Source organism: Prionailurus viverrinus, chromosome A3 (genome assembly GCF_022837055.1).
Source record: "Prionailurus viverrinus isolate Anna chromosome A3, UM_Priviv_1.0, whole genome shotgun sequence".
Taxonomy (NCBI): domain Eukaryota; kingdom Metazoa; phylum Chordata; class Mammalia; order Carnivora; family Felidae; genus Prionailurus; species Prionailurus viverrinus.
In genome coordinates this window covers 103151777-103171695 of record NC_062563.1, presented here as the reverse complement: position 1 = coordinate 103171695, position 19919 = coordinate 103151777, and the positions used below count along the sequence as shown (strand labels likewise).

The window sequence follows — 19919 nt, the reverse complement described above, 5'->3', positions numbered from 1 at the left end:
GTGTTGGGAAACTAGACCCCTATCCTATACCATAAATGAAAATCAACTCAAAATGAATTAAATACTTAAATTTAAGACTGTAACTGTAACACTCCTAAAAGAAAACAGGAAAACAGGAAGTAAGTTCTTTGGCATCAGTGTTGGAAATAACTTTTTGGATATGACACTAAAGCAGAGGCAGCAAAAGCAAAAATAAACAAGTGAGACTACATCAAACTAAAACTGCACAGCTAAAGAAACCATCAATAAAATGAAAAGGCAGCTGACAGAATGGGAAAAAATATTTGTGAACCATCTACCTGATAAAGGGTTGATATTTAAAATATATAGAGAGCACATACAACTCAATAGCAAAAAAACAAACATTCCAATTAAATGGGCAGAGGAACTGAATAGACACTTTTCCAAAGATATACATATGGTGAACAGAACGTGAAAAGATGCTCAACATCACCAATCATCAGGCAAATGCAAATCAAAACCACAAAGAGATATCAACCTCACAGCTGTTAGCATGGCTGTCATCAAAAAGACAAGAGAGGGGCATCTGGGTGGCTCGTTCGTTAGGCATCTGTTGATTTTGGCTCAGGTCATGGTCTCACAGTTCTGTAAGATCAAGCTCTGTGCTGACAGCACTCAGCCTCCTTGGGATTCTCTCTCTCCCTCTCTCTCTATACCCCTCCCTCTCTCTCTGCCCCTCTTCTGCTTGCGTCCTCCCCTCTCAGATAGTGAAAAATAAACATTAAAAAAAAAAAAAGACAAGAGAAAACAAGGGGTTGGCAAGGATATGGAGAAAAGGGAACCCTTGTGCCATGCTGTTGGGAATATAAATTGCTTCAGCTGCTATAGAAACCCATATAGAGGTTCCTCAAAAAACTAAAAATAAAACTACCATGTGTTCCAGGATTTCCATTTCTAGGTATATAGCTAAAGGAAATGAAACAAGATATCAAAGAGATAATCTGCACTTTCATATTTATTGCAGCATTATTTATAATAGCCAGGATATGGAAACAACCTAAATGTCCATCAATGGATAAAGGAAACATTTTATATAATGTGGTATATATAAATTGATGTATACCTTTCCATAATTATTTAAATACAGATTGTAGGTATTTTAAATGAAAATAGGATCACACTGTAAAAATGTTTATAACTTATTCTTTATACTCCACAATATACTATAAACAAAAATCTGCTCACCAAATGTCACAAATGTCTGTTACAAATGTCACAAAGCTAAGAGGAAGTGCCAGTATATTAAAAAAATTAGAATCTGGAACAATCTAGAAAGAACAAGCTAAATTAACAAGAATAATTTTAACAGGGATACATTTAAAGTTTTGAATTTAGGTTGAGGACCTATAGGTATGAATTGCCTACAAACACTGAATCAACAATGTCACTTGCTTTCAAACAGCTAATGTCAATTTCTAACAAAACCATGGTATTTAAAATAGGAAGGACAAGATCCCACTTACAGGCTGTGTTACTCTGACCATATCTTGAGTACTATACTCGATTCTTGGCAACAAATTTTATGAAAGGTATTGACAAACCAACACTGGTCAAGACTTAGGAAGATAATTTTGACAAATGAATATAGTTATAAAACACAAGGAATAAATAAAGATATACAAGCATGTTTTTTTTAATTTTACTTTTATTTTTTTTTAATTTACATCCAAATTAGTTAGCATAGAGTGCAACAATGATTTCAATAGATTCCTTAGTGCCCCTTACCCATTTAGCCCATCCCCCCTCCCACAAGCCCTCCAGTAACCCTCTGTTCGTTCTCCATATTTATGAGTCTCTTCTGTTTTGTCCCCCTCCGTTTTTATATTCTTTTTGTTTCCCTTCCCTTATGTTCATCTGTTTTGTCCCTTAAAGTCCTCATATGAGTGAAGTCGTATGATTTTTGTCTTTCTCTGACTAATTTCACTTAGCATAATACCCTCCAGTTCCATCCACGTAGTTGCAAATGGCAAGATTTCATTCTTTTTGATTGCCGAGTAATACTCCATTGCATATATGTACCACATCTTCTTTATCCATTCATCCATCGATGGACATTTGGGCTCTTTCCATACTTTGGCTATTGTCGATAGTGCTGCTATAAACATGGGGGGTGCAACGTGTCCCTTCGAAACAGCACACCTGTATCCCGTGGATAAATGCCTAGTAGTGCACTTGCTGGGTCGTAGGGTAGTTCTATTTTTCGTTTTTTGAGGACCCTCCGTACTGTTTTTCAGAGTGGCTGCACCAGTTTGCATTCCCATTCAGTATTTCATTATCAAAGATTGAGCCCCTATTATACTTTTAAAGTTTTCTTGAATTGGTATTGCTTGCTCAGTGTTATGTACTTTCCTATTTCTTAAAATATATCAAGATACTAGTCTTACTGTAGCCAGACTTAGTATGGAGACTGCAGGAAAGTTGTGGCAGCTAGAAAGAACCAAGTGAAACAAACAGATCAGATTTTTTCCTTTTCTTTCTGTTCTTTCTGTGGTGCTGTGTATCAGTTACACTGAGTTTGGCTGTGAGTAATAGGAAACCAAATGACAATGGCTTAAAACCACAATAATTCATTCATTCATTCATCCATTCATTCCTTCTCTCTCTCTTCCTTCCTTCCTTCCTTCTTTCCTTCCTTCCTTCCTTCCTTCCTTCCTTCCTTCCTTCCTTCTTTCCTTCCTTAATTTCTTAATTTCTTTCTTTTTTTTTAAAGTCTGGTAGTAGGTTTTTAGTGCAACAACATCATCATAGATGCTGGTTCTTTTTCTCCTGTCATTCTATCTTCCTCAGCATGTCTTCACAAAGGTTGCAAGTTGACTGCCATAATTCTAAACTTCACATTCTCATAGACCATATCTCATGTAGGTAGAATGGAGGAAAGGGACTGTCTTCTATCTTTTGTCAGGGCAGTAATTCTTTCCCAGAAGTTGCACTCAGCAGATTGACATTTCATTAGTCAGGACTAACTCAGCATGACTCAGTCATGTGAGGGTAGAATGGTCATGATTGGCTTAGATCAACTGGATTCATTCTTTGGGTCAACACTTTTACTTCTGAATGAAATCAGGGTTCTGTTAGTAAGGAAGATGGGGGTTTGGCAGTTGAATGAACAACCAGCAGTGTTCACCATATGCTTATCTCCCTCTGATGTCACTTTAGAACTTTACTTGCTATAAACCTACTGATGCCTTCAAAATCTATTATCTAGTTCTAACTTCTCCTGAGTTCCAGAAACGTTATCATCTGCCCGTTGTACACCTGCAGTTGGGCATCATGCCAGTTGTTCAAATTATGTCTAAAATGGTACTCACCATACTTCATCCTGGAACTGAGAGAAGAACTACATATTTCTACCAAATACATTGATTAAGACACCACTACTCACTCATTCTACAGTACCAGGAAACTGAGAGTCATCTCGGGCTATTCCTTCCCCATTTTTCCTACATTTAACTTCAAGTTCCCTTGACTTTAGCTTTTTCCAACTCAACATATCTTGTATGCATGCTTTCCAGATGGATCCATTCTTCTTCTTATTTTTTTTTTTTTTTAGTCTTGGAAAATAAACTTTATTGTGAGAGCAATTGTTTATAAGTTTGAATATATATGTGTGTGTATATATATGAATACATATATATATATACATATAATACAAATATATAATATACATATTATATATTTGTGTGTGCTTTGTTTGTTCTTTTTTATTAAATCCAAGTTAGTTAACACATAGTGCAATAATGGTTTCAGGAGTAGAATTCAGTGATTCATCACTTACATATAATACCCAGTGCTCATCCTAACAAGTTCCCTCCTTAATGCCTGTCACTCATTTAGTCCCCATCCCCACCCAACACACCTCCAGCAACCCTCAGTTTATTCTTTGTATTTAATAGTCTTTTATGGTTTGCCTCCCTCTCTCTTTTTATTTTATTTTTCCTTCCTTTCCCCTATGCTCATCTGTTTTGTTTCTTAAACTCCACATGTGAGTGAAATCATATGATACTTGTCTTTGACAGACTAATTTCGCTTAACATAACTAATTTCGCTTAACAATCCCTATGTGATTTCAGTCCATAAAAAACAGCATTTGACAGTCTGTGCTGCCTTAAAAACCCCAACTCAGGATACACCTAGGAGAAAAGCATTTCTTCTCTTAAAAAAAAATTCCCCTTTGTCTTTCTCCAGTTCAACTTCTACCATTTATTCCTAGAACACCCAGAAAATAACCAAAAACAAGACCTAGCTCACTTGCCGCTCCCTATCTGTGAAGGCTCACACAGAGGATTAGTTCTTAGGAATATTCATCCCTAAATTTCTGGGCACTTGCAAACTGTCCTGCTTCTTTCAAGGAGGTGCTGGAGGGCTCGTGGAAGGATCCAGGAAGCAGTGTACTTGGCCAAGAACTGGAATGCCAACCTGGGCAAAGGAGGGCCTTGCTAAATGAACACACCCAACACCTTACAACCCAATGTCTAACCTGCCAGGTAAAAAAAAGTAGCAATTGGGGCGCCTGGGTGGCGTAGTCGGTTAAGTGTCCGACTTCAGCCAGGTCACGATCTCGCGGTCCGTGAGTTCGAGCCCCGCGTCAGGCTCTGGGCTGATGGCTCAGAGCCTGGAGCCTGTTTCCGATTCTGTGTCTCCCTCTCTCTCTGCCCCTCCCCTGTTCATGCTCTGTCTCTCTCTGTCCCAAAAATAAAAAATAAAAAAAAAAAATAAAAAAAAAAAGTAGCAATTAGCTATACCACAACGGTGCTTCTGTCCCCTTTCCCCCTTTACCATAAAGGTGACAGAGAGGAGTCATCTGGAGTATTTGACCTCCTCTCTCTCCCAAATACTGTGATGGCATGTTTTAGGCCAAAAACCATGTTGCAAAAACAGACATATGGCCCCAGGGCCATATGGCCTTTGCTGCTTCTGGCTGGATAAAGCTGCTACTCCTGGCAAACGCTTCAATAGCAGCTTCTAGAAAACCACCTGGAGACAGCCTTGTGGTTCAGGGTCACAGACTTTTCCAGTTGATGGGCTCCTTGCCAGACTTTTGCAGCAACTCATTGGTTTTAGAGAAATGTCTATATCCAAAGAACCCTCTGTACACCGACAGCGGTGTGGGGTGAGCAGTCTGCAGCACATGGTGGCCTTTCCTATGGATGGCACTGCCTCTCTTCTGAGCCTAAGAGCCCCAGAGCAGGAAGACAAGCCTCCAGAGTTCTGATTTAGCCAGGACACAAAACACCAGTAAATTGCTCCCATCCTCTCTCTTTATGAGAATTAGCCTGATGTGCCCGGAATGTGAGGACAGCTTAGAGTAAGAGAACAGCACCTTGTCTGGCCCACCCGGATAAATCTCTGTGAGCAGGATGAACAAAACCATCTATGTCTGTAGACAGCTCTTTATACATGTTTTCCAAACTGGGTGGCGGTGGGACGGGTCTTTGAACACCAAAGCAGAGCCTGTGCGCTTGATTGGGTCCATGATACCGCTCTTGTCCCAGGATGACAACCTTCACATGTCTCATGTCACACATTTGGGTCCAACTGAAGATTTGATGTGGGAGTGGGTAAATAGTGTAATGTTTTCATTTTTCTGCAATAGATCCCATGAGCTTTATAAAATATGGTTTCCCAAACTCTGTGCTAAGGTGCTTCTTCCAACTCTTCACCAAAATCCAAGGGCATGCTGTGCATGGCGAGTCTGAGCAGGGCAGCAGCCTTGGTCCTCTGGACGCAGACCAACTGTTCGGGGCTCAGCGGCGAGTAGGGTGACATGCAGTGGTTCTCCTGCCTGGCCTGGGCCTTCTTGGAGGGGCTGGCCTGCAAGTGGTGCCTGCACTGGGCAAGCAGGCTGCCCAGGCCCCCCACAGCTGCTGCCCCCAACCCCATGGCCCATTGGCGCACCATGCCCATCTGCGGGGATGCAGCACCCAGGGAGCAAGCCGCAGGGAAACAGGACTCTGGGATCCCAGTCTGGGAAGGCAGGCCCCTGCCCCCAGTTTTGGGCTGGGCACTAAAATGCCACCAGGGGCAGTGAGCAAGGCCCTGCGGGACCCCCACCTGTGGTGAATACTTCTTTTATTTATTTATTTATTTTCTTCAACGTTTTTATTTTTATTTTTGGGACAGAGAGAGACAGAGCATGAACGGGGGAGGGGCAGAGAGAGAGGGAGACACAGAATCGGAAACAGGCTCCAGGCTCCGAGCCATCAGCCCAGAGCCCGACGCGGGGCTCGAACTCACGGACCGCGAGATCGTGACCTGGCTGAAGTCGGACGCCTAATCGACTGCGCCACCCAGGTGCCCCGAATACTTCTTTTAATGTAATGTTGGATTCAATTTGCTAGTATCTTGTTGAGAGTTTTTGCATCCATGTTCATCACGGAAATTGGTCTGTACTTCTTTAGTGGGATCTTTGGTTTTGGAATCAAGGTAATGCTGACCTCATAGAATGAGTTTGGAAGTTTTCCCTCCATTTCTATTTTTTGGAACAGCTTCAGAAGACTAGGTATTAACTCTTCTTTAAATGTTTGGTAGAATTCCCCCGGGAAGCCATTGGCTCTGGGCTCTTGTTGGGAGATATTTGATTACTGATTCAATTTCTTTACTGGTTATGGGTCTGTTCAAATTTTCTATTTCTTCCTGTTTCAGTTTTGGTAGTTTATATGTTTCTAGAACTTTGTCCATTTCTTCCAGATTGCCCAATTTATTGGTGTATAATTGCTCATAATATTCTATTATTGTTTGTATTTCTGCAGTGTTGGTTGAGATCTCTCCTCTTTCATGTGTGATTTTATTTATTTGGGTCCTTTCCTTTTTTTTTTTTTTTTTTTTTTATCAATCTGGCTAGAGGTTTATCAATTTTGTTAATTCTTTCAAAGAACCAGCTCCTGGTTTCATTGATCTGTTCTACTGTTTTGTTGTTTTTTTTTTTTATACATCATTGATTTCTGCTCTAATCTTTATTATTTCCCTTCTTCTGCTGGTTTGGGGCTTTATTGGTTTTCTTTTTCCAGCTCCTTTACGTGTAAGGTTTCTTCCTTCTTTAGGAAGGCCTGGATTGCTATATACCTCCCTCTTATGACTGCATTTGCTGCATCCCAAAGGTTTTGAACTGTTGTGTTTTCATTTTCATTGGCTTCCATGTACTTTTTAATTTCCTCTTTAATTTATTGGTTAATCCATTCATTCTTTACTAGGATGTTCTTTAATCTCCAAGTATTTGTGTTCTTTCTAAATTTGTACTTGATTTCAAGTTTCATAGCATTGGGGCACCTGGGTGGCTCAGTCTGTTAAGCATCTGACTTCAGCTCAGGTCATGATCTTGCCGTCTGTGAGTTCAAGCCCCGTGTCGGGCTCTATGCTGACAGCTCAGAGCCTGGGGCCAGCTTTGGATTCTCTGTCTCCCTCTCTCTGCCCCTCCCCCATTCATGCTGTCTCTCTCTGTCTCTCAAAAATGAATAAATGTTAAAAAAATTTTTTTAAAGTTCTATAGCATTATGTTCTGAAAATATGCATGGTATGATCTTGATCTTTTTGTACTTGTTGAGGGCTGATTTGTGACCAAGTATGTGATCTGTTCTGGAGAATATCCCATATGCATTTGAGAAAAATGTGTATTATGCTGTTTTAGGATGAAATATTCTGAATATGCCCATTAAGTCCATCTGGTCCAGTTTGTCATTCAAACCCATTATTTCCTTGTTGATTTTCTGCTTAGATGATCTGTCCATTGTTGTAAGTGGGGTGTTAAAGTCCCCTACTGTAATGGTATTATTATCAATGAGTTTCTTTATGTTTGTGATTAATTTATGTATATATTTGGGTGGTCTGAGTAGCGGGCATAAATATTTACAATCGCTAGATCTTCTTAGTGGATAGACCCCCTAATTATGATATAATGCCTTTCTTCATCTCTTGTAACAGTCTTTGTTTTATTTTTATTATTTTTTAAAATTTAAATTCAAGTTAGTAGGGTGCCTGGGTGACTCAGTCGGTTAAAGGATCAACTTCAGCTCAGGTCGTGATCTCACGGTTTGTAAGTTTGAGTCCTATGTCAGGCTCTCTGCTGTCAGTGCAGAGTCCTTTTCTGGTACTCTCTCTCTCTCCCTCCCTCTCTCTCAAAAATAAACATTAAAAAAAGTTTATATAAAAATTAAATTCAAGTTAGTTAGCATTTAGTGTAGTCTTGGCTTCAGGAGTAGAACTCAGTGATTCATCTCTTACATATGACAGTCTGTGTTTTAAAATCTAGTTTATCTGATATAAGTATGGCTACTCTGGCTTTCTTTTGATGTCCATTAGCCTGATAGATGTTCTCCATCTTCTCACTTTCAGTCTGCAGTGTCTTTAGGTCTAAAATGAGTCTTTTGTAGATAGATCCATTAATTTTTAATGTGGCTCTGTATGTGTGAGTTTGTGTAGCTATATGAGCACAAATGTTATACATGTGTAATGTGAGCTTCAAATGAAACATGGGAATATTATCATTTTTTTTAATGTTTTATTTTATATTTGAGAGAGAGAGACAGAGAGAGAGAACGCGCAAGCAGGGGAGGGGCAGAAAGACAGAGACAGAATCTGAAGCAGGCTTCAGGCTCCGAGCTGTCAGCACAGAGCCTGATGTGAGGCTTGAACTCACGAGCAGTGAGATCATGATCTGAGCCGAAGTCAGACGCTCAACTGACTGAGCCACCCACGCGCCCTGGGAATATTATCATTCTAAGTACCATTTGTGCATAGTGGCAAGCTAACAAAGGGGAGAGAAAAACCATAAAACTTGGTTTGGTTTTATAAAGTAACACTAATTAGAGTTATTTATGTGAAGTTTTATCATTTGTTCCTAATTACCATGCATTAAAATAATGATTAAGACAGTAAATAATTGTGTCAGACTTATGTTTTTGTAAGTTTTATTCAATTATGATTTATAGTAATGTATCAGTCCTTATTTTTGATAGAAATTTAACACTATAGTTTGATCACAACTTGTAGAACCTTGAAGGAACATTGCTTACATTCCGGAAAAGAAAGTTTAGATTAACAGTTGTCTCGTGGTCACCAAAGTTAAGTTTATCCCTCTTTAGCTAGTAGGACTTGATAGCAGGTGAAATTGAATGACACAAGCATGCTAAGCAAGTTTAAAAGTAGAGGATTGAAAGATTGTCAATGATCAGCACAAGATGTTAATATAAATTTATTATCATAATTATAGAGCTTCCAGGTACTACAAAAAGCAAGACTTAGACCAAAGTGCCTTAGTGTGAATCAATAAAACTATTTAGCCTGAAAAGCATTCTTTACTGTTGTTAAGGATGATCAGTCATACTCCAAGAATACAAATAATTGCCACAAATATAATAACATGTTATAATTATATTAAAAATATATTCATAAATATGTATGTACATAAATAATAAATACTTTACACTTGACTTCTTGAGGCTCAAAATTTTCATTCAAAAAGCATTTTACCAAACTGATCTCATTGATTGGCATAAAATACTGTTGAGGCAGGAAAGGTATAAGTATCATCCCCTCCATTTTGAAGATAACCAAACTAAGTCCCAGAAACTTACAGTATTTGATTAAGGGTCCATCAACAACTTAAAGACAAGCAGTTGGAATGAAATCCTGGGCAAATGGCTTCTCATTCCAACTGCTGTGTGGGTATTTCTTAGGCCTCACTTACTTAACCCATATGTAATATGGGTAGAGTCTTTTTGGTAGCAAAGTCTTTTTGGTTTGCAAAGTATAGGGTATTCTTTTTTTTTTTTTTTAATTTACATCCAAATTAGTTAGCATATAGTGCAACAATGATTTCAGGAGTAGATTCCTTAGTGCCCCTTACCCATTTAGCCCATCCCCTTTCCCACAACCCCTCCAGTAACCCTCTGTGTGTTCTCCATATTTATGAGTCTCTTCTGTTTTGTCCCCCTCCCTGTTTTTATATTCTTTTTGTTTCCCTTCCCTTATGTTCATCTGTTTTGTCTCTTAAAGTCCTCATATGAGTGAAAGCATATCATTTTTGTCCTTCTCTGACTGACTAATTTCACTTAGCATAATACCCTCCAGTTCCATCCACGTAGTTGCAAATGGCAAGGTTTCATTTTTTTTGATTGCCGAATAATACTCCATTGTATATATGTACACCACATTTTCTTTATCCATTCATCCATCGATGGACATTTGGGCTTTCCATACTTTGGCTATTGTCAATAGTGCTGCTATAAACATGGGGATGCATGTGTCCCTTTGAAACAGCACACCTGTATCCCTTGGATAAATGCCTAGTAGTACACTTGCTGGGTCATAGGGTAGTTCTATTTTTAGTTTTTTGAGGACCCTCCATACTGTTTTCCAGAGTGGCTGCACCAGATTGCATTCCCACCAACAATGCAAAAGAGATCCTCTTTCTCTGCATCCTCGCCAACATCTGTCAGTTGCCTGAGTTGTTAATGTTAGCCATTCTGACAGGTGTCAGGTGGTATCTCATGGTGGTTTTGATTTGTATTTCAAGTATAGGGTATTCTTTAAATAACAAATAACATTATATGTTGATGTTGGTTCCATTAGAGTTTGCTCACTCTCTTACAAAGAGAGTAAACATTCATTTAGAATTACAAAGGCTCAGCACATGCTCAGCAGGTGACTAAGAGTAAAAGATTTGACTCCTCCATGTACATAGTACATATGGACTGTAAACACTTCACAAGGAAGTAGACTCCAGAGTCAAGACTGGGTTTCCAGTATCTGAAAGTCAGTGACAGAGGGTAGCCCTCTTGCCATGTGCACCAGTTTTTCTTCCTGTGTGGCAATGAACAACTTTGGGTGGGCAACTGATTTGAAGTAGTTCTTACTGCCATGACGTTCCCAGAAGAAGAGAAGGTTGGTCTCATCTCTGATGGTTTTGGGTGTCTCAGGCATCTCCTGTAATTAGGAGAACAGAGATATGTTAGAAAACAAGATTCTAGACAAAGAACTGAAGTGCAATCCCTTGACATTTGGCCTTTGTAAGAAATATAGCACTTTAGGACTGTGACTCTGTAATGTGATGATATAGGTTCTTCATTCATTTGTTCATTCAGCAAGCATCTATTACATGCCTGTTAGATGTATGGCCAGTCTACACATAATAGCTAACTTCCTTAAGTAACTGGAGAGAAATCCAAATTATTCATGAGGATTGCCAATGACAGTCGTGTCTTACTGTATCCTGGAAGGTAGGGTAGAACATTGTTCTTGTCCTGCCTTCAACATAAGCATAAGGCATTTTGCATAAAATCTGAGCACTAGCAATTCTGAGACCTCTAAACATTTTGACCTCTAAGTGTGCTGATCATATCTTTGGGAAAATAATTTATTATTAGAGATGCTTATCTCCATATTTAAGCTAACAATTAAAAGTTTAAAAAACCCAACACACACACACACACACACACACACACACACACACACACATTTCCAAGTGTAACAGCAACTAACTCCATGACAATTGCGATCTCTTTAGACTGTACTATTCTTGCGAGTATGGATAGAATCTAACAATACTTTCATGGAAAAGTAAAATTCAAATTTCAACTTGATATGCTTCTTCTGTGCTCTTTTTAATCTAAAGCAACCAATTATCCTTTTGAGGTTTCCTTGGGGTTTTCAATGCCAACAAAGAATTTATTTCCCAAACCTATTCCTCTCCTACTTTTTCCCCATCTCAGTAAATGTATTTTCTCTCCTACCTCCTGTTGCTTCTATCTCTGAAACATAACCATTTCTGTCTCCTTCTTTTTATCTGCCTCACCACCCCCAGTTCCATGACTGTTATTATTACCTCCTATTTGAGCTTTGTGCTTTCTTCATTGCCTTCTTGGTGATCTGTTCTCTAGTTTAGAAAATATAAGTGAGGTCAGGACACTTCCCTGTTTGAAACCTTTTAATGACTTTTCATTGTACCTCAAATGAAACCCAAATGCAAGGCTCCACAAACACTAGCCTCCGCTTTTCTTTCCTCCTTCTCACAGTGCCTCAGTTCTACAATGTTCCTTCTGGTCTCTGAAGGTGGCCTTTAAACTCTTGAAGGTATAGAGCCCAGATGCACTCAGATCCCTCTGTTTAGAATGCCCATGTTTACCTGCCCCCTTGCAAGGCATGCTCCTATCAGATCTCACAGGGAGCTCTGCTCTTGCCTCCCTATGTAAAGAGTACTCTCCCATTTTTCTGTATCTCAGCACCCTTTTCATTTGCTTTACAGCATCTTTTACTTTTTGCTGTTTTTTTGGCTTGTCTACTGTCTGTGTCCCCCAGAAGACCAACTTCTATAAGGCTAGGGATTTTGGCTCACCACGGTCTACGTAGCTGTTGGCACTATGTTTGAAAAATAGAAGGCTCTCAATAAATGATGACTGTTGAATGAATTCATGAAGGAAGATACTGCCCTCGTCTGTAGATATCATTTTTACCTCCCTTAACCCACGTGGAGAAATACATGCACCCACAAAAATCCTGGTTGGAGTTGGGGGTTTGCATTATACATTTACTAAATAAGAGTCACCTCTTATCAGTGGAGAAAACATCTAAAGGCTATCGTGGGTGTGTATGTGTCTGTATGCTTGAGGGAAAGGTGGTAGTGGAGATGGGGCTGGGATGAGGGATAATGCTGGCACCAATGAAGAGAGAGAGGCCATAGAGTCAAAGGCCAGGGTTTCAGTCTTGGCTCCCAGATTTTTGCTTGTGCCCAATGGCAGGTGATTCATACCGTCTGCTCCTAGTTGGCTTTTTTGAGTTTCTTAGAAGCAGGCCCCATTGTCCTAAGGCCTACCATCATATAGCTCAGATGGTAGAGTTCAAGATGGATAGAATAAATGGATGCCCTGGGATGGGAAGTGACTAGGATCAGGTAGGGTAAGGACAAAGAAGGAAGAAGGTAATTTCCCTTTTATTCACTCTTGCCATTTTTACTTTCTCATAGATCCTGTGTAGAAGCGCCTCTGGGGATAGGTGAGAAGTAGCAGGTAGGGGCAGGTGGACAGGTGGAAACTGTGGTAGGAAGAGAAGAGGACTGTGCCACCCTGCTAGGGGTGTCTGTCTATTGGAATCAGTCACAAACATATGGGATGTAAATGAAGGTCAATTGGAGACTGAGGACGACTGACCTTTAGCAATACAGGCTCATCTTCATTTTGGGCACTCACAAACAGTCGAGTTTTTGAGATTCTGAGAGTCACAGGAAGCTTAGAATCTTCTTTCGATGTATAAGCCCCCATGTCAAATTTCACTGGCAAAGAAAAAAGCCAAAAAAGAAAGTAAATCCATTGTACTTGAATAAAATCCCATGTTATGTAAATTGTGTGTGTGTGTGTGTGTGTGTGTGTGTGTGTGTGTGTGTGTGTAGTTAGGTCCCCAACTATGATGTAAACACCAGAATGAAATTCCATAGATCTTTGTATCCTTCACAATGTCTGCCGCTTTTACTGGACAGGTAAATACTTGGTTGATGTCTTCAGAATTTTCTATGTTGAATGAATGCTTGGGGGCTATTTGTTGAATCTCCTGTAATTACATTAGTGGGACAAGACCCTTCAACTTGTGAGCCCATGAGTTCATTATAACCTAAAGTGGAGGGGTTTGAGGAAGCTGATACGATCATGTTACTAGTGCTAGTGAAAAGTAGTTGTTTTCCTCAGAGAACAATGCTTAATAAGAGCTGGAAAGTTATTCACCCCTAGGAACCTAAGAGTTCCTTTTTTGGGATATGCTCCAAAGAAATAACCTCCTAGGGAAAAATTATATATACAATAATCTTTGCAATAGAACTACTTGGAGCAAACCTAAGGGACCAGCATAGCAACATGATTGAATGTTCTAGTGCCATTAAAATGGCAAATATATATACTATTTCAATGTGTGGGAAAATTACATGAGATAATATTAAGTAGGAAAATAGAACACAAAATAATTTGTAAATGTCTGAGTGGAAAGTATGTTGTCTGAAGTATGTCCAATTAGAAGGAGCCCCGTTTGTTTATTGCCAAGTAGCCCGTGTGGAGCTCTGAAAATAATTTTGTATGCTGATGACATGTCCTGAAGCTAAAATATGTACAACATGGAAATTGGATTTGTGTGGCTAAGTTTCTTGGACACTAAGTTTCATCCTCCCCAAAATATTCTCAGCTTATTGGATGTTTCGCTTCACAGTTATGTTATCAGAGATGATGATTCTTTTTAGTTGGTGCTTATTTCTAAGTTTGATCAGCAGGCTTTCTAATGGAGAGTGATTGCCCCTCATTGGCTTCTGGGTAACTTTGGGTAAGTCATTTCATATTTCTGGGAGTCAGTTTCCTCATCTTTAAAACTGAGGAGAAGACTATCTAAGAGAACCAAAGGAGATACTACATCAGAAAGCTTACCACTCAGTGCTCCCAAAGAAAGGAAACTTCTCTCTTTGTGGAGCTTCCTGATTTGGCGGAAACTCCTGTCCTTGCCCAGGATTTTACTGCGGGGTGTTGTGCTTCATCCTATTCTAGAAGGATTGTGCAAAGCCAGGAATCTAGAGAGGTCTATATTTTGAAAGTACAAAGCTTGAAATAAATACAGAAATAAGAGGAGGGGAGGAGGACAGAGTTGTGACCACTTACCTGCATCATCCAGATTCTGTAATGCAGCGGCTGCGAGGTATTTTCCCCCTGCTTTTCGGATTACACTTTGACTGAGGTTGTCATTCAGGATGAATTGGGATTTGATGATCTTCTGATAGTTGTATTTTTCACTGCTATAGAAGTTGGGTGCTACTGATCTGGGCTTCATGATTTCTGAAACCATTATCACAAGCTCAGATTGATGTCTTTGTACAAACACAGATGATATTTCTACTCTAATGCAAGCATCAAAAGTAGCTATGGAAGAGACATTAAGAATATTCCAATCCAGATGAAGAAACAGAGAGAAGTGAAGCCACCCAGTCAGCGGAGTTGGTTCTAGGATTATCTTTGTGATTACTTCTTTTTAAACTTCAACTCCTTAGGCAGTATTTTTTTTAAAAAGAGATCATTTGTGAAGTATTTTCATTTTGGTTGTTTGGAGGTTTCTAAGAAACCAGGAAGACTGCTAACATTCACCATCTATATTTTTCAAATGAATATACTCTGAGAAAAAATGAATATGTTAAGAATTCTATGTCACTGGACATGCAGGTCTAAATGTCTACCCCCCTTTCTGAATAGTGGATATATCAGTAGCTTCACAAATCCTCATGGCTCTAAGTTTACATCTAGTAATCTATTCCAAGGAAATAAATAGTGTTAAAAACGAAGATTTACTGGGGCTTCTGGGTGGCTTAGTCAGTTAAGTATCCAACTGTTTCGGCTCAGGTTATTATTTCATGGTTCATGAGTTTGAGCCCCATGTCGGGTTCTGTGCTGACAGCACAGAGCCTGCTTGGGATTCTCTCTTTCTCCCTCTTTCTGCCCCTCCCCTGCTCTCTCTCTCTCCAAATAAATAAATAAACTTTTTTAAAAAAAGTAAAAAAAAAAAAATGACGATTTATTGATATGGATGTTCATTGTTATATTACTTATAATGTTGAAAAATTGGTACTCTAGAATGCCCTTGATATATTGCTAAGTGAAAAAAGCTGACTATAAAATTGTATATGATATAATCCTAATAATTGTTCATATGTGTGTATGTACCTAGAAGAGACTTTAAGGAACATACCATAGTGGTGGCAGTGGTAAACTCTTAGCATGAACTATTTTTATTTTCTGTTTTACATTTTCTTGTATCTTCCAGTTTTCTGGCTGAATGTGTATTAGTGTTTACCTGTTATCTTAAAAAGCTATTATCTGAAAAATATTGGGCTTATGTTTCATGTAGAGGTTTGTATAGTAGACGCATGGGAGAATAGTCCTAAGTGTTATAATCAGAACTGAATTTGGTTTAAAGCTCTCCCGCTTACACACTATGTGACTTACCTAACTGAGCTTAGTTTCCTCATCTGTCAAATGAGAATGTAAGATTGTCATAAAGTGTAGAGATAATGCAGCCATTAACCAATTAGCAGTATTGGTAGTATTAACAAAGGTAGTAGTAAGTAGGAGGAATAGGAGTAGGGGTAATGGCAATACCTAACACTTAGTGGGTATTTCCATGCCAGGCATTATTCTAGTCCAGCAGCTTGCAAGTATTGACTCATTTAATTTTAACAAGTAGGGACTCTGATCATCTCCATTTTACAGTAGAGGAAACTGAAGCACAGAAAGGTTAAGTGACTTGCTCAATGGGGGCAGAATTATTATCTGGAGGAATGTAGCTTGTAAATAGTCACCTACTAACAGTATATGACAGCTTTCTGCCATAAGGATAAAAGCTACATGACCTTTATCTATAAGCCCATGAGGAAGTATTCTATAGATTCAGACCACTGCTGCTCCCTCCCTACTGGAGAAGGATGAAAGTATCTTCTCCTTCCTTGTAGTTACCGGACTAATGCCTGGTTGCCCTCTTGTTACTGATTCTAGGTTTTATTTTCTCCTGTGCTCTGTTGTCTCGAGGTTCTTAAAAATGGAAAACAAAGATATTATTTGCACTTGACTTCTTACCTTCTTCTACTTCGTTGGCAATGGCTTCCAGGTCATCAGCAGTGAGGAATTGATTTAAACTCAACCGTCTCTTCTTCAGAATCTTCCCATTGGCTGCCACCATCACCACACTCTTCTTGAGGGTAAGCTGGGGTGTCTTAGAGGTTTCAGAAGTACTCGGAGACATGAATTTATCTGTACAGTCCTCATGAAGTGGGTCATAGCTTGCATCATAGAAGGATTTCTATGAGGAAGGAACATGGAAACTGAGGGGCTGCATATGGTCATAGGATGAGATCCTTTTCAGTAGAAGTTGTATTCAATAGACTTGGTGAGAAGGGTCTCTATTTCATCAGTCTTCTCCCCGCTTCCCTCTCTTCTTCCCTCCCTCCCCAAACTCTCCTCTTTTTCTACCTCCCTCCCACCTTTACCTAGGAAAATCTGTTGAGAATGGACAGTGCCATCAACTGTCAGTGTAGAGAGGCAGTTGATCTCACTTAGGAGGGAGAGATGCAGGTCTCTGAACCTCTAGTTAGGGTGAAACCAAAACATCGAGGATTCCAGTTATTGCTGTTTTCTTCTGGTAGAAAAAATACTGCATAAGAATGGCAATCCTGTGAGCCATCTGGGTGGCTCAGCTGGTTAAGCCTCCAGCTCTTGGTTTTGACTCAGGTCGTGATCTCATAGTTCACGGTACTCTGGAATGCCTTTCATGTATTGCTAGTGAAAAAAGCTGTATATAAAATTATATATGATATATTCCTAATAATTGTTCAAATGTGTGTATGTACCTAGAAGAGACTTTAAGGAACATACCATAGTGGTGGCAGTGGTAAACTCTTAGTATGATCTATTTTTATTTTCTGGGATGGTTTCTCTCTCTCTCTGCTCCTCCCCTGCTCTCTCTCTCTCTCACACACACACACACAAAACTAAAATAAATAAACTTAAAAAAAAAGAATAGCAATCCCATAAGAATTAGATCATTTGCTTACCTGATTCAGAGTAAGATGGTCAATTTCAGAACTGTATTCTTCATTTTCACTGCCAAACAAGATAATGAGAATGTAATTCTGTGTTTTACATCACTGCAGTCACCGGGCAGTGTATTTTAATGACCACATTAGCTTTGGGTAACAGACACCTGGTCATTACTGTCATCTAAGAAAATTAAGGACTTCTATACATTTACGTACATGTATACAGTAATTTGTGACTCACTAATTTGGAATTAGTAATCGTCGGGACAGGCCTTGAACTTTGTCTGTAAAAATGGGCCTTGGCTAACAAATTGAAGAGTTCTAGTTGAATTTCAGGGAAAAATGTTAACCTCCTCAAAAGAGAAATGCTTTGGAGGCACCTTATTTTAATTTTAGCCAAATAGGTCATGTGTTACACATTGCTTTCATGTATTCACTAAAATAAATTTAATAGTTTATACTTGGGAACTAGTATAGCCACATTTTGATAGCCTAGTTTGTGTTAGTGTATATTAACAGGTAATGGGAATACCATGTTTGTTTAAAGTATTCTTTAATTTTAAATTTTATTCACTTACCCTACTCTTATGTCTGAATGAGGTTAGACTGTGTATGTGCATTCACATGCTAAAATTGCTGTTTAGCCATTGCCTGTTCCAGATTGAGATCCAGAAGTTTTCCTGAGAATGGTTTTTCTCTCTGGCAGTCCATGAAAACCCAATACTGTATCAGAGCATGTGAACTTGACTGAGGCTGTGTCTAAGTAGATGTTGAAATTCACTAAGACACAGCAGACTGTAAAAATAGTTTTTCTGAAAAGGTGGCCTCCCTGTTAGTGCCATCTTAGTTTAACATGTGGGGTACCTACTCTTTCTGGATCTTCACTGAACCTGCCCTGACTTCAGCAGTAGGACACATCTCTATACCTTTGCCAGTCGGGCTCCATGCTAGTTACTGTTAACTCTGAGGTGGATTCTCATGTACCTGGATCCCTTCATTAAATCATAAGAGATAGAATTGATTTCCTACCTGTAACAGTTCTTCAGGTCTTCAAAGAGGTCAGGAACTTTGGCCATCTTGACTTCTGCAACAGAGAATACCAGTGGCCGTCAGCCTAGCAGCCACTGAACCAAATGCCAGAAAAGGGAGCCACCTGTGCTTTGTGCTTCTTGAGAAACCTAATGAGTGACTTAGCCCACAGTCAGCATTTTCCCCATTCTTCTTTTCACTCCCTTGAGTTATTGGCAAACGTATCTGCCTCCTCTACTAGATTATTAACTTCTTTTAGAAACTTGGTAGTTTTATGTGCCCAACCCAATATACTATACACAGTAGGCATTCAATGAAAACTTGGATAAATTAAAGAAAAAACCCCCACAAGAATGAGGTATTTGCCTTGCATAGATGCAAGAGAGAGACAGAGTTGGAAATTTCCAGTTTTCTCCTAATAGTTTGGTAGTCCAGATTCCCTCCAAAGGAAGGCTCAGCTGTACTCACCAGTGCCCTCATATGAAGCCAATTCCCTCAGTTCCCCATCAGCAGGAAGAATTCTCTGAAATCTGACTGTGATTCTAACTCACACACCAAACCAGGGAAGAAAGGAAGGAAGAGGCTTAATCTTCAGAGAAGGCGGTTTGAGAGACAACAGCCAAGAAGAAAAGCAAAATATATTTTAAAAGTCAAAGATGTGATAAGGACAATACCTTTGCTGATTCAAGCGCCAATGAAATGACTCCCTCTCTGCCTGGAGACTTGGCCCTTGTCAGGCTTCTTGGCCTTTTGTCTTCTTGAAGTAGGCGTGGTCTGTGTGCGTCACCGGGGAATTTACAGGGAAGAATTGTTTTGTATGGTTTTTATGTTCCTTTAACGAAACTGGCCAAAATACTGACACACTGTGTACTTGATAGTAGTGTTGCTTGTAGAGATTCCCGAGTTTCTAACTTGGTTTAAGTTAGAGAAGTTTCATTTATTGAACTAATTCAATGAAACTAGTAAGTTTCATTTATTTATTGCTTTGTTCTGAACAGTTGTAAACATGTGGTCTTAGAAAAAGGGAAGAAGGGCAGGAAATGTAAAAACGTACGGTGGGGAGGAGGGGAGAACTCCTAAAATCAGACTTCTAGATGGCTGGAGTTGGAAAGGAGCTTGGGAGCTGTGGCTTGTGTTTTAGCTAAATTTGTTTTTTTGTACCTCAGGGCTGAGTATGAATTGATGGAATGCTTGGCAGCCCCTGGCAGATGAGGGTTGGCTCTGAGAGAAGATGATCTGTCTCTTCTGGAGAGGGAGGTTTGGTTGAATAGGCATAAATCATTCTCAGTGTCAGGAGACAGCCTCCTGGTTGGGGCAGGGTACGGGA

General features: G+C 39.5%; 1 protein-coding gene and 1 pseudogene across 1 annotated transcript; both read right to left on the bottom strand.

Annotated features, from left to right (window-relative positions):
- Nucleotides 1–5020: 5020 nt before the first annotated feature.
- LOC125162960 (uracil-DNA glycosylase-like) lies at nt 5021–5925 on the bottom strand (annotated as a pseudogene).
- A 4531-nt stretch (nt 5926–10456) lies between these two features.
- Nucleotides 10457–19344, bottom strand: IL1A (interleukin 1 alpha). The gene is made up of 7 exons (XM_047853232.1): nt 19267–19344; nt 18593–18647; nt 17579–17627; nt 16605–16827; nt 14643–14816; nt 13161–13282; nt 10457–10941 (listed from the first exon to the last, which is right to left on the bottom strand). Exons 2-7 carry the CDS (start codon nt 18637–18639, stop codon nt 10744–10746), a joined length of 813 nt encoding a protein of 270 aa, XP_047709188.1. The 5' UTR covers nt 18640–18647; nt 19267–19344; the 3' UTR covers nt 10457–10743.
- Nucleotides 19345–19919: the final 575 nt, after the last annotated feature.